Source organism: Chaetura pelagica, unplaced genomic scaffold (assembly GCF_000747805.2).
Source record: "Chaetura pelagica isolate M959 unplaced genomic scaffold, ChaPel_1.0 scaffold66, whole genome shotgun sequence".
NCBI classification, from domain to species: domain Eukaryota; kingdom Metazoa; phylum Chordata; class Aves; order Apodiformes; family Apodidae; genus Chaetura; species Chaetura pelagica.
Window position 1 is genome coordinate 1,253,038 of NW_009953811.1, and position 13,811 is coordinate 1,266,848.

The 13,811-nt window shown below is 38.2% G+C and overlaps 1 protein-coding gene across 1 annotated transcript in view; it reads right to left on the reverse strand.

Moving 5' to 3' along the window:
• SEMA3A (sema domain, immunoglobulin domain (Ig), short basic domain, secreted, (semaphorin) 3A) overlaps nt 1-13,803 on the reverse strand; it is a gene marked incomplete at its 5' end in the record, with an annotated part of 168,657 nt that extends 154,854 nt beyond the window's left edge. Inside the window, one exon of the mRNA XM_010001255.1 lies at nt 13,719-13,803. Within this exon, the coding sequence (XP_009999557.1) occupies nt 13,719-13,803 (85 nt within the window). The remainder of the gene's footprint in view (nt 1-13,718) is intronic.
• Nucleotides 13,804-13,811: the final 8 nt, after the last annotated feature.

The following is a 13,811-nucleotide window of genomic DNA, read 5'->3' on the forward strand; positions in this document are numbered from 1 at the left end:
TGGTAAAGCACAGAGAAGACAGGGGATATGCAGGACCAAGAAAGCTTGGTACTGAACGAAAACTTTAATTTAGGAACAGAGCAATATTTTGAACTCCTTTTGCCTCATTTCTTTTTTTGGAAAAGCTCAACAATTTCAAGTGATCTTAACAATTTCTTGGTTTTCTTGCTTTATTATTTCATAAGGGAAGAACTTGTATAACCTACTAAAAGGGCACTTCACACCACAAGTGCCACATGCATTGAAATCAATGGGACTGCTCATGTGAGTAGGAGTTTGTAAGACCAGTCCTTTTTTTCATTTTTAATCTCCTGGTAAATATCAAAGCAAATCATATTTCATTACAGGAATATTACTATGATTGAGCAAATCCCAGTGCCTTTGAATAATTGCCCTTTATAAATTCAGTGAATGAAATTGCATTTAACTTTGTCTCTCTGAGTTCTTTTCAGCACAATGTAACCAGATCAAATTAGTGCACAGAAGCTTTTAAGATATATGTGCTATAAATTATTACAGGGGTGACACAGGCTATTTACTGAATTATGGATCTTGGATGAAATACAGCACAGTTTTTCAAGATAAACAGATGGAAACTACTAAACAATATTGGTAATATCATGGTTTAACAATATGATATTGGTAAACTACAGCAACGGTCCCATGTTATCTCATGATTTAGGGGTAGGCAACCCACAACAGCTTTGGAGTTGAACTTTGGAAACATTTTCTAGTCCTTGTGCCTGCCTAATCACAGTTTTTGGAGCTGTTTCAGGCATAAATGGCTTACTAAATCTTTCTCTCTCCATATATACACATGCCTATTCTATCTAAGCAGACACGAGGTACAATAAAACATACAGAAAACTGTCTGGCTCAGAGCCTATTAAGATTTTTATTTTACTCTTGTGTTCCTCGTTTTCCTACTGTTTACTTTCACTTTTTCACCTTTCTGGATGAATGAAGACCTGTATCTTTTGAAGGATTCATTTAGTTTTAAACTAAAGCATTCACCTCTTCTACCTAGTTAAGCATGTGTAGCAGAATAGTGAAATGCTGAGCAGATTGTAAGGAAGATTAAAGCAGTGATCATTTTGGGTGCCTTCTGGGTCAGATACAGACATATTTCAGAATAATACTCAAAACCTTTACATTTCTTTCACTCATATCACACTTGTCTGCCAGACTTTCAATGAAGGTCTACATCTGGTTACAGCTTACATCTACTTTTTTTCCTTTGCTCTCCCTCCTTCACCCCCCACCCCAGACAGGAGGGAGGGTGGCTTTTTTAACTTATCTTTTTTTTTTAAGTATTAAAAGAAGCAGAAAATATATAGTAGTGGGAGACCTGATATTGCTTTTTTAAGATTCCCCAAGTGGTCATTATTACAGCAGATCAATTTAAGGCATAGGAGTTTCCATACCTGTGAATAGGTTAAAGTTTTATGGTGCTGCTTTTTCACAGCACTTTGAAATGCAATGATCTTTGCCAGAAGCTAGCTAGAGTATTATTTACATATCTCCCTTTCTACCTCAACTGACCATTCACATGCAAATAGGAGCTTTGACAGCTTTTCCGCACATTTATGAAACCCAGTGATCTGTCCGTTTTTCGAATCAGAATGACATATATGACAATGCCTTAGAATAAAACCCTGCCACACTCTAGATTAGTTTCTTACTTTGTAAAACCGAATATGAAAAAAAAAAAAAAAAAAAGCCAATTTGCTTTGAATATAAAATTTTGAGAGCACAGTGAATGCATTTTGATCACAAAATAAGTATTGATTTCTTAGAGACCAGCTGGGGGACAGAAGTTTCACAAACTATTTGAAAGGCAGAACTGACTTAAGCTGTTTTTTTCCTCTCTTGTTCACTCATAACCCAACAAAATAGCTCAGCCCCTCAAAACATTTTTTAAAAAAATGAGAGTAGGTTCAAATAATTGCACAGTGGACACACCATGATATGAGGGGAGGAAAATGAGCAGTAGACACTCAAGCTAGTCCTGCATGTTCAACCCCATGTTTGAAGGAACTTGACTTGTACTACTGAGCACTTGCCCAGAGTATGTACTTGTTCATAAATCGGTCCCAGAACAGTTCACCTCTGCACAGAGCAGGTTCCTGGTCTGGCCCTGAATGTGCAAGCAACTACCTCTAAAACTCTGCTGTCTGGAAGACCTAGCTGAGTGGTTCAGCTCAGGACAATATTGTGCTTTCCTAGTGATTATAAAAAATCATTGCTATCCTACCCACTTGCCAATTGTTATTTTAATGTTAAACTTGTCTTAAGACCTAAAGTCTCCTTTTCTGGTGTGGTTTCAGTGTCTTAGAACCAGAAACAAATACAGATTTCCTAGTCTAAAAAGCTGTATTCCACCTCTCATGTAATTTACATACATTGATCACTTCCATATGTTTGGCATAAAGTAAAATAGTTTCTAGGCCTAGTAATTGGGGTGAACCTTCAGTGAAACAAAATTCAGTTTGTCACATTCCTACATGCTGATAAAAAAGTTTTTAAGAGAATGGCATTTATGAGAAATGTCCTTTGAAAAGCTGTTTGTGGCCCCAGCTATGGAAATTATGTTCAAAAACTTCAAGTTGCATTGCTGGGTCTTGTCCTCAGTCCCTTTGGTGCAATGTCAATTAGCAGTATCAGTGATCTAATTCCCTTCTCACATGCATCACTGCAGTCACAGTCATTTAATGAAGTTACACTTGATTTACACCAGAATAATTGGTGATAACTTAAACTTTCTAACACAGAATAATAATACACATGAGACTTGATACTGCTTTCTCTGAAGACAAATGAAAAAAGTTTCTTTACTCCAGTAAATGGAACCTTTTACACTGCTCTTTGTTGGTCTGTTTGCCAGCCTCAAGAACTGGACTTTGGTCTTTTAGCACCAGCAAAACTGTCAGAAAACTGTGTTGCGAGTGGTCAAGTAAAAACACTGTAGTCTAACAAGTCAAACCACAAACTCGTGTCTAAAGTTCAAAGGTACATAAAAATCATACAAAATTTTGTACTGGCTCTGTATTTCTTAATTAATGGCATGAAAACTGGTACTTTATTACCAAAAAAGAATGTTATTAAAAGTCACCATTACATAATGTAAGTGGCATGAGGAAGTATAAAAGCAAAGAAAAAACATTCCTTGAGCTAATTCACTAAAGGTAATATTTAAATGCTGCATTTAAGGCATGTAGAATATAAGAACAAATAATTTTATTTTCACATAGGCCAGGCTGATGAGGGGAACAGGTGCTTTTTCACTTATTTTAGAAATGAGGATGTGAATTTTACAGAGATCCAGAATTCCAGTTCTGAATTTATTATAGCAGTTAATCCTCATGATTAGGTTTGAACCAGGGCTGTCAAGCAACAGTTTTCCAGTGAGCAGGTCTACAAATGATAGGCAATTATATCTGACTGAACTGATTACTGAGTATTTGCTCAAGTGGCTAATAAAAGCTGCAGTCACTCTGGACAAGGTTGGGAAGCATTTTGCGTATGGAAAGTCAGAGAAAGAGGTGTGGGCAGGAAGAAATAGCACATTTGTTTCCATAATATGTTGGGAAGGAAAACATATTCTTGCAGGGACAGAAGAGTATTAAACACCAGTGGCCTGGTAAGGTATGTTCAGACTGGGTAGAAAGGAGAGGAAGTGCCCAAACTGAGGTTTTTAGTTTTGTCTGACAAGCACAACAAAAAGATGTCATTTTTCTCTCCCTCTTAATTTTAGAGTATGATTATCAGCTCTAATTTAAAAACAAGACAAGCCCAATTTAAACTCAGAAAAACAGGTCAGGATCTTGCCAGCATTTACATACCTTTGGTAGGCAGTATTGCAAAGACTAAACACAATAGCTCTTCTTCTCCAGCCATCTGTAATCACCTTCACAGTGTGTTTAGTGTGAAATAGAGGCCGATACTAAAAAAAAAACATTGGGAAGGGTCCTTGTATAGAACTGTCTGGAATATCCAAATTTAATCAAATTAGATACACTTTCTGGATAATAGGCATGTGTTTCATGTCACAGGCATGCACAGCTGTGATTATAATTATTAGAATAACTTTAAAGTACTTGTAAGCCCTTTGTATGTTGATCAAAAATAAGTTGTGACTAAACTTCAAATATACACATTTATGGGATTATTCTGAGAGTAGCATACAGCTCTGAATAAGCATGGTAAATCTCTGACCTCAAGCAATTCCTCATGAGTTCATTTAATACCACTTTACAGGTGAAGAAGCTGACTCAGAAGAGCCAAAGAATTAACAGGATTTCACATATATGTTACTTTCTTTGATTTCCATTACAGTACAGACTTCCTATGTATAATCAGCTGTGGTGCTGGGTTTCTGCTAACCTCCAATCTCCATTTGTAGGTGAGGATAATGAAACTTTCCTAATTTGTGTGACTGATGTCCAGTAAAGAGTGTGAGCTCCAGTGGGGCTTAAAAGAATGATGAAAGACAAAAAATCATACAGGGATGACAGAAAAGGAAGCAGAATACCCAGTAGACTCCAGTTCCATAACAACTGGGAAACAAAATTTGAAAAAGCAGAATTAGTAATTTATGTTAATCTTGACCTCAGTACTCCAGGCTACAGAGAAAACCAAACTTTTCAATGTACAATGTTATTCTAATTAATTAATTAATTTCATGAAACCCCTTTAAAAAAGAGCAATAAGGAATTTCCTTTCAAATTTAATTAATTCCTAAATCTTTTCACTTGAGTTGAAATCTTGCTTGTCTATTTGCTGGAGGTCAGTTTGTATGGCTACAGTACAAATGACTGAGGACACATATTTAGGACAGCAAGATGGACAGGTTTAGTATACTGATAACCACACAGCCAGCATCCTGCAAATACTGCTTTCATTGACGTTTAGGGCATTTCAGATAAGTACCAACAAGAGCACTTTCAAAATGTTATCATATCCTCCTGTACCTCTAAAGATTATACTTGATTTTGGTGAGTGGATTCTGACATGCCTTGGAAGAGAAGCAATTTAGAAATCAAGCAATTTCCTAACTATGCAATTTGCAGGTAGTTCAGGAACACATTTATAATGTTGTCTGCAAGGCTGTCAGAGCAAGAGGTTTTGATATAGCCATTCATCTGCTGTAGTAGAAGGGAATGTGAGTAGAAAAGCAATCTGGAAGATTAAGTTTTCTTTCCCAGATCCCCAGACATAATTTCTGCTGTCCCTCCTGTTACTTGACAAGAACTGGCATTTACCACATGGGCCCAGGCAGAATGGAGATCTTGTACAGGACCTAGTGTGATGGAGATGAGACCAAAGCAGCCTACAGAAGACTACAGAGGAACACTTACCATTGCTGATATGATTCTTTTTACATTTTAAGAAAAAGAGCTTCATCAGTAATCAGCACCATTTCAGACTACACATTCATGCAAAAGTAGTAAAGTTGCCCTGAGAAATCCACAAAGGAAGCAAAAATAATGTCACCCTGAAATCTCCACTTCATCTCAAGGTACCTCACTCTATGCCTTAGCCAGGCATCAGATGTGTGTCTAGCAAAGGGTATCTATTGCCATTCCAGTGTGAGTTGGTGATGAAAGTTGTACCCTGCACTCTCTGCAGCTCTTTTGGATGCTTGTGAGCTGTATTTATAGTCTGTTGCCTCTAGAAAAGGCCACCAACCCCTCCCCCTTGAAAGGCAGCTCTAAATCCTTTAAATTATCTCAGAGCTTTTTTGTGCCCTTTTCTCACACAAGGCTGGAATTTCAAAAGGAGTCAAGAGGGGCCGTCAGAACCAACATGAGCTTTGCTTCATTAGAGTGGAGAGTAAAGGAGAGCTCTTTTTCCTCCTTCCACAAGTTAGATGAAAGTAAATAACTACTTCATTCCTCAGATTGTTCCCTGCAAGATCCAGCTTTGCACAAAAATATTTATAAAAGATGAGAATTTTATGTGACTGCTCACGTCTAAAGTTTCTGCAACATCCAGCTGGAGAGATAAGCAGGCAGCCCAACAAATGTCAAACAACTTTAAAACATTAGAAGAATGGCAAAAACTTCTGACTTTACTGCATTTGGTTATCAAACAGCAAAGGATGAAAACTAGATGTGACACAAAGTAGACTAGTGCTCACACGTTTTAGAGATTGCTGTAGATTTGTCTAGCTCAAGGGGAATCTGTAATCCCCAAAGTGAGAAAACAATCCCCCAAACTATAAGTCTATTTAGAATTTTTAGAAATGAACCTAAATTAGGTTTCATTCTGCTCTCACTTTTGAAATAGCTCAGCTGTAACAGGGGAGAATCAGGGTCAAGACACCTGTCCTCTGAGTTGCACACATGCATATGTATTTTTATTTTCAAACTATGCTACATTAAATTGGGTCTTGAATACATTTTTCTTTCAAAGTATAGAAACATTCAGAAAGTAACAGAGCTGGTCATGGGACAGCTTATTGAGAGCTCCGAATAATCAAGCTATTAAATTGGTAAGCTCTGCAGTCCCAGACAGTCACTTCTAGCATGTGTCACTGGATTTGGGATGAGCTTATTAAGGAGGGACATAAGAAATATGAGATGTTAAGTTAGATAATTGTTTAAAGAATATGAAGAATTTAGAGGTACTGTGTATTTCTTACTGTGACTGAAAGTTTGATGCAAATTTAGACAGGGTCACAGATGACCTTTACATCATAGATACTGAATGCATATGTAAGTTTAATCAGTTGGATTTTTACACAATTTTAAATACTCCTTTAGGCAGAGACCGTTTCTTAAATTAGGGTTCTTTGAGATCAGAATACAGCCTAGGTTTTTCCATAGGCTTTAATTGCTACCTTCTTTTGATACCGTCCTTGAAAAATAGAAACTAAATGAACGAACAAGAAGCTTAATTCCTTTTACAGCCACTGAAAAGCAATGAGCACCCTTAAAGTCTCACTCAGCCTGCCTAACCAAGATTAGCTCTCTGGAGGTACATCTCCTTCCACTGACAGTGAAAAGAGCCTAATGTGGCTGACTATGTCAGTCAAAAAGAAAGAGAAAGACACCACAGAGAATCTCCTGTGGTGCAAGAGAAAGGCTACAGCACTCTTAAGATTTCTGATGCTCTCAACAGCTGTGGCCATCCTTTTCTCTCTCTCGTGCATTGGGGCACTATCCCACTTGGAAAAAAATAGGAAAAGTCAAGTAAATGTACTATCCCCACAGTTATTCTCACCCTCCACAGCTGTTACTGGAAGAGAGCAGCTAACCTATATGAAGGCTGTATGTGGGAGGACCGTGAACTTGCAGACATTCCTGAAGGCAGCTTTAATCCTGCAAGGGAAGGAATTCGCTGAATCGCCCACCAGCACCAGCACAACACCGGCAGAGACTTTCACATGTAACCCCAATTAACAAGAGCACCAGGACAAACTACAGAACTTCCATTTAAAATTTTTACATAGAGTTCCAAGGGTCCACCCCACACAGTTGCTTAAAAATAAGCACATGGAACCCTGAAGACAATTTTACCCTTTTTAGCTCTCAAACAACTGGAAAATGTCACAACCACTGACACCACTTCGAAAGATTTGTTTTCTCCCCAGTTACTTAGGCACTGCCTCAGGTGAAGATGTCAAGCTCCTGCTGATGTAGAAAATGTCCAAAATATTGGAGCAACTTGGTATTGCTTGTGCTTCCATTGCAGTGTTCCAGGTATGTATGCATATGAAAGAAAAAGCCTGTGGGCTGGAGGAAGTAAATAAAAAGATGTCTCTCTAATAGCAGCTGTGGGCATTAAAGGCTGTATGTAGAATCAGTGATTAGGCAAACTAAAACCATATTAAAAGGATCAGAGTATAGCAATGCACAGAATAAAAACTAAAAATGCTTCCAAGCAAAATGAGTTAAAAATACAAGTAATTTAGTGGTTTCTTCTCAGATGGTACTCCATGTAAATGCTTTCTGTATAAACAGAGGCACGCGCAGGAGATTATCATAAATAACCTATTTACCTTGTAGCAACCTGCAAAGACTGAGTTTCTGATTTTAAATATCGTTTTGCTAAACATTACGGAATAAATACACACCTGAATAAACCATAAGCAAACAGATAGGTACTTCAGTCCTGATCAAAAGACTTCAAGCACAGAAGTAAATTTTAAGGCAGACTTCACATATCAGTAGATTCATTGAGCTCAGGGAAACTCTGGATATTGAAATTCCTCACTAGATCAGAGTTTTAAGGATGCTGTAAAAACAGTACAAGTGCTGCACACCTTCTCCACAGAAAACGAGTTCCCATTGCTGTCAATACACCACCTACCATGAATAATTCTGTCATTTGCAAACCATACAGAACAAATAATTATAGAGAACTCCAGCTTCTCAGAAAAGGGAGGCTCTGTAATTCAGAAACCACTTTTTCCACTGGAATTAAATGGGAAAGCTGGAAACACAAAATGAAAATGTTGGGCTAGGTTTTCACCCTCCTTGTTCCAATTACACTGCCTGTCTCGGGCACTAATTAGCTAGCTGAAAATTTCCCTATATAGGCAAGATCTGAGCTTAGGCACTTCCTTCATCAGCTTCTCCCTCCTGTCAGGCTGTAGAGCCTGTCAGAGGCAGGCAGGGTAGTCCTTCCATCTACCCTGATAGTTCTCACATCTCTTGAAGACCTCACTCAATCAACATTAGAAAGACCAACTCACAGATACTCTCTGAAGAACTCACAACTGTGGGGCAAAAAAAACCAAAAGGCTGAAGAGGCTGTGGCTTCATCTGGTATCTTCACTGTCTCCAAGCCTCCTGCACTGACTTCACCGTGAGGCCTGAGAAGGCCAGAGCCAGGCAGAAATGCTGTCAGGAATGGTGGAAGCTGAAAAGTGCTACAAACCTGTGCCTAGCCTACAAACCTTTCTGGTTTGCCTTCTCTCACAGATTTCCTCCTAAGTCTGGGCTGCCCTTTTCTGCTTTTCAGGCACATTAGAGAGGCTTTTACCTCAGACAGTACTCTTACAACATAATTTAAGCAAAAGAGTTTTTCTAAGCAGATACCTTGAAATCTGAGACAAACTCCAGTACTGGTCCCAACTCAAGAAAGACAGGCTCCCATGCCAATATTTCTCTCCCCATTTCCTTCTTCAACTTTGTCCTGCTTTCCCAATATTTGTGGAGGTATTGAATTGTGAATTATAGAGTTTGATGGAAAGGAAAAACCACAATCAAACCCACTGACAGGTCATCAACTACAACCAGACTGGGTCAACAAACTACAAACCAGGTATCATATTTACACCAGTGTACATTCAGGTAATTCAGCGTGGTGTCATTCCTCCCATGTCACGGAATGCTGGACAGATTTTAATGGACAGAAGTTTTGCCGTTGTTTTCACTAGGGCCAGGATTTCATCCATATAAAAATCCATCCTATAAACTGTAAATCAACAGCATATCACACATGGGGTAGTTCTCACTATCACTGCAACTTTAAACACGACACTTCTTTTTAATATGGTTTGAATTGGAGCCAGGGAGTAATGCAGCTAAATCTGTGCGCAATCCTTTTCCAGTTACTTATTCTCGAGTAATATGTATCCAATTGAGCAACAATAACAAAGGAGAACCACACATGTACTCTTACAAAACATACTTACAGCATTTAGTAATTTTCAGTAGACAAATAGGACGCGACAGATGGATTTGAGAAAGTTGGGTTCACAAGATTTATTCATGTGGAGACAAAAATCGAGGTTGCCTTAGGAAAAATCTGTAAATCAAGGAATCATTAATGGAAACTCTCTCCTTCTTTGGACTTATGTGTTTATAATTGAAGGTTACCACAGCTGGTTGTATCTCTGTTTGTGCTGTTACCTTCCCACACAGAGATCAACAAATGAAAATAGGAAACAATAAATGATACAAGAAATCCATCTGGAATTAAGGCTATATTTATTGTTTTAAACTTTGCACACTCAACTTCATCACCATCTTCCTGAGAACTCTTTTCAATAGAAGTTCCCTGAATCTGTGACCCAGTGACACAATACAGAGAGTTACAACCAACACCGAAACTGAAGCCAATGAGATTAAAAAAACACAAGCCAACCAAAAACCAATAATCAAACAACGAAGTCCCCTACATTCTTTAAGAAAAGATCCCTTCACTTTTGACATATCAACAATGTCATTTCTTGTTACTTCTACAGTAAGGGCACAAAGACTTTGAATGACACAAAAAGAGGAGCTCAGAGGCTGAAGGCTCAACTTAAGCTTTTCATTTTATAGTTGGTTTTACCACATTTAGACTGTGATCCAGAACTTAGTGACTCAATGAACTTTGTATCAGGGCTTTAATCATATTAATTCCCTCCGACTGAAATAAGTAGACAAATAGAATCTGTGCCAAACCTTTCCAATTCACACACTAGAACAAAGATACCTGAAAACTTTAAAATGTCTGGAGCAAAACCCTGATGTTATCGAACAGGAGCTTCATCACAGCTCTCAGCTGGACAAGGATTTCCCAAGTGTTCTCATCAAATTTCTTTTCTTTCATATGCCACCAAAATCAAGGTGACATAAACCAAATAACCAGACCCCTGTTTTACAATAAACAAAAAGAACCTTTTCAGACCACAGATGTGACCTTAATATATGCATTTATACACTTTCCCTTCCTCTTCCTATCAGTAACATGCCCCACAGGATGCTTCTAATCTTCTGCAAGACTGAGTGACAAGAAGTTAAGAGGAAGCAAGAATAGGAGTTCACCAAAACTTCTGGCCAGCAACCTGGGAAATGGTAGAGCTAATATTGGACCTTTGAAAACAAGTGACCATAGGAAATCAAGGTTGGCAGGGATTTAACCCTTCATGACTCATTTTGCTAACATTTAAAGAAAATGCCTGAGCTTTTTAACCATGTTTGACATCTAATTAGTTGAGAAAAACAAGAAGTTAAAATACATCCTTGCTTTTCTTTTGAAATAAAGCACCAGCAATTAGCTCCAAGGTATTTGTTTAGGTAAAAAACAAGCATGCACGTTAAAAGAAAGCACAAGGACAGCCAGTGAGAAGGCAAGTCACACAGGTCGTTCTTTTCACCCTGCATGATTGTTGTTTTTTTTTAATATCATAAGCTTATTTTACTCAACCACAGTTCCTCAGGAAGAGGCAGAATTGGTAAGTAACTGGGTAGCTCTTCCAAAAGGCAAGCAGTCTGAAGAGAAATTAATCAGGTAGTATCATAGAGTCTTATAGCAGTGAGGAATACCCTGAGAAATGCACATTAGCATGTAAGGTATTCAGCCCATGCCTGAAAGACATATTTTCAATACCTACAGCTCTTAAGGCTGTTCCTAAGAAAGGTGTTAACATTGCTCTGTGCATACAACACTGTGCTGGAAGCAGAATTTGTCTGGAAAAGCACCAGCTGATAAGGCTTAGTTTTCCCTGACTAATAATGATATCCCCATCCTTAGGGATCAATGCAGCAGCACAGGCAACACGCTCCTCTTGACCTGGCCAAGTATTTACACTGGTACTTAACATCAAGCTTGGGAGTAGCCTGATCTGATTTTTGGGGTTACACATGTTTTAAGTCAAATATGTGATTAAGTATACATGTGAATCAAAGGCTAGCGTGTGAATTCCTGTAAGTCTTCAGACTTCAACTTGCTTTGAATTAACTATGCATCTACTTTCCTTGCTACATAGGAAACAGGGTTGCTCAGCACTAGAAGTCATTTTCTTTTTACAATGATCTGCCAATTATAAAAACAAGTTTCAGTGTTCCTTTCTGCTTCCTGTTTTGCTCCTACAAGATTGACTGTATATTAAAATCTCATGTCTGATGTATTTAAGAAATTAAAATGAGACCTTTTCTTCCAGCAAGAGCAGAACTGGACAACAACCACACCACAGAGCAGAAAAAAAAAAAGAAAGCCACTATCACCCAGATTTGGCTGTCCTTTGAAATTAGTTTCTGTGAATTTAGTCAGTATGAGGGGAAGCAGGCTTGAGCCATCAATAAACTTTAAAAGGGTGAAAAATAATAAACAATAATTAATTAGCTGTTAAACCCCTTTACAGGATATTTTTATAGCATTTATGCATCTATATACTAATCTGAGTTTCAGTGTGATTGTGAAAGTTCGGAAGCCATTAAGAGGATTTTAATGTGTTTTTTGACATCACATGTAGTTATGGTAGAAGCTTTCTTCAGGCTCTCTTATTCAAAATAATAATTTTGTGTTAAATACAAATGACTTTGCTTATGAAAACCAAATGAAGAGATTCTGAACCTCTCAGTGTTATTTTCATACATATCTTTTCAAGTTTAAACACACACAAATATGCACATATGTGTTCTTTAATAAAACCTTGCACATGCATTTATTTCATACAGTACATCCAAGTTTTGCAGGTGTTTAATTTATTTTTTTCCCATCTTAAGCGCAAAAATGATGTCTGTCTTGTGTCAGAGAGGACTTCCCCCCCTCTCATTTGCAGCAGCAGCAAGATGAAAATAATTGGAAAACATTTTTCTACTGGCAAGAGATGTATTGACACTATACTGTAAACTGGGATTGACATCTATGACCAGGCATGCACACACATGTTCTCTTTTTTGTCCACTGTAGAAGCAGTGTGTTACTTTTCCTCCCTTCTCTCAGAACTGTAGCTGCTGGTCCTTCTCTCAGCCTTCAATAATCTGAGAATTATGAGAAGGCAGCTCTTCAGAGAGACATGCATACACACAGATGTATAGAGCTCCCTTCTAGAAATCATACTCTACAGCTCTTACATATTAAACTTCTTTGCAGTTGCACATCCTCCAGATTTGGAGAGTTCTTCTGAAAATGTACTTAGAGAGGAACTGTGCTGTTAAGGAAAAGAGTCTGCCTGATTCAGAGTCCTCATTTAATACTGGCAATATTATACAAAAGTTAATTACTGACAATTGCAGTGTGAATGGCATTACACAATTTCAAACATAAACGTAATCTCACAGCTCTCTTTCTTCAGTTACACCTTCCCTGTGATCTCTAATGAAATACATCAGACTACACCAAAACCAATCCCAGTTCAAATAAATTGCACTGCATTAAACATCCATAGGCAGCATTTTCTAGTGCATAACAGTCCTTTCCTCCTTTTCTGGACTGATCTGTTCCTTTCAGTTTATAGTTTCTTGGCAAACCCACCATCTACTGCTTATGTTAGGCATCTGATTGTCAGATTTGTACAAACTGAATATTCATGACTTGAAAATTAACCACTTCATGCCTAAAAAAAAGGAAAATATAAATCTTCATCTATTCCGTGCTGTTTGAAACAGGTCTGGAATTGTGGCTGCACTACATGCCCAGCACGGGCGAGATTAGCTGGGTGGCCAAACACGTCTCATCGTTTTAAAGAGTGGACTCCAATGAAACAGCACAAGACCGAAAAATACTCTTCCAGGGATCAGCACGATCCGGAGTCCTTGTCTGCAAATGCAACTAACTCTTCTTTGTCTGTGTTTAAACTGCATGGTACCGACCGCAGCACGGAGTGGCTTTTTAAGTCTTTTCTTTTTCAGATTTTTTTTTTTTTCCCCCTAATGCAAATTTCCCCTCTGAAAGATAAGGAAAACGAGAGAGGAAGGTGGAGAGGGTGGTGGGGAGCGACGGGGCAAGGAGGAGAGGTTTTGAGGAAAACCGAGAATAAGAGAGAACAACACACTTACCTTTATAGGATAATTTGAGCCTTGGCACATTATTCTTCACATGCTGGCAGTTCACTCTTCCTGCTAGTAATACTCCCAAGGAAAGCAAAGCAA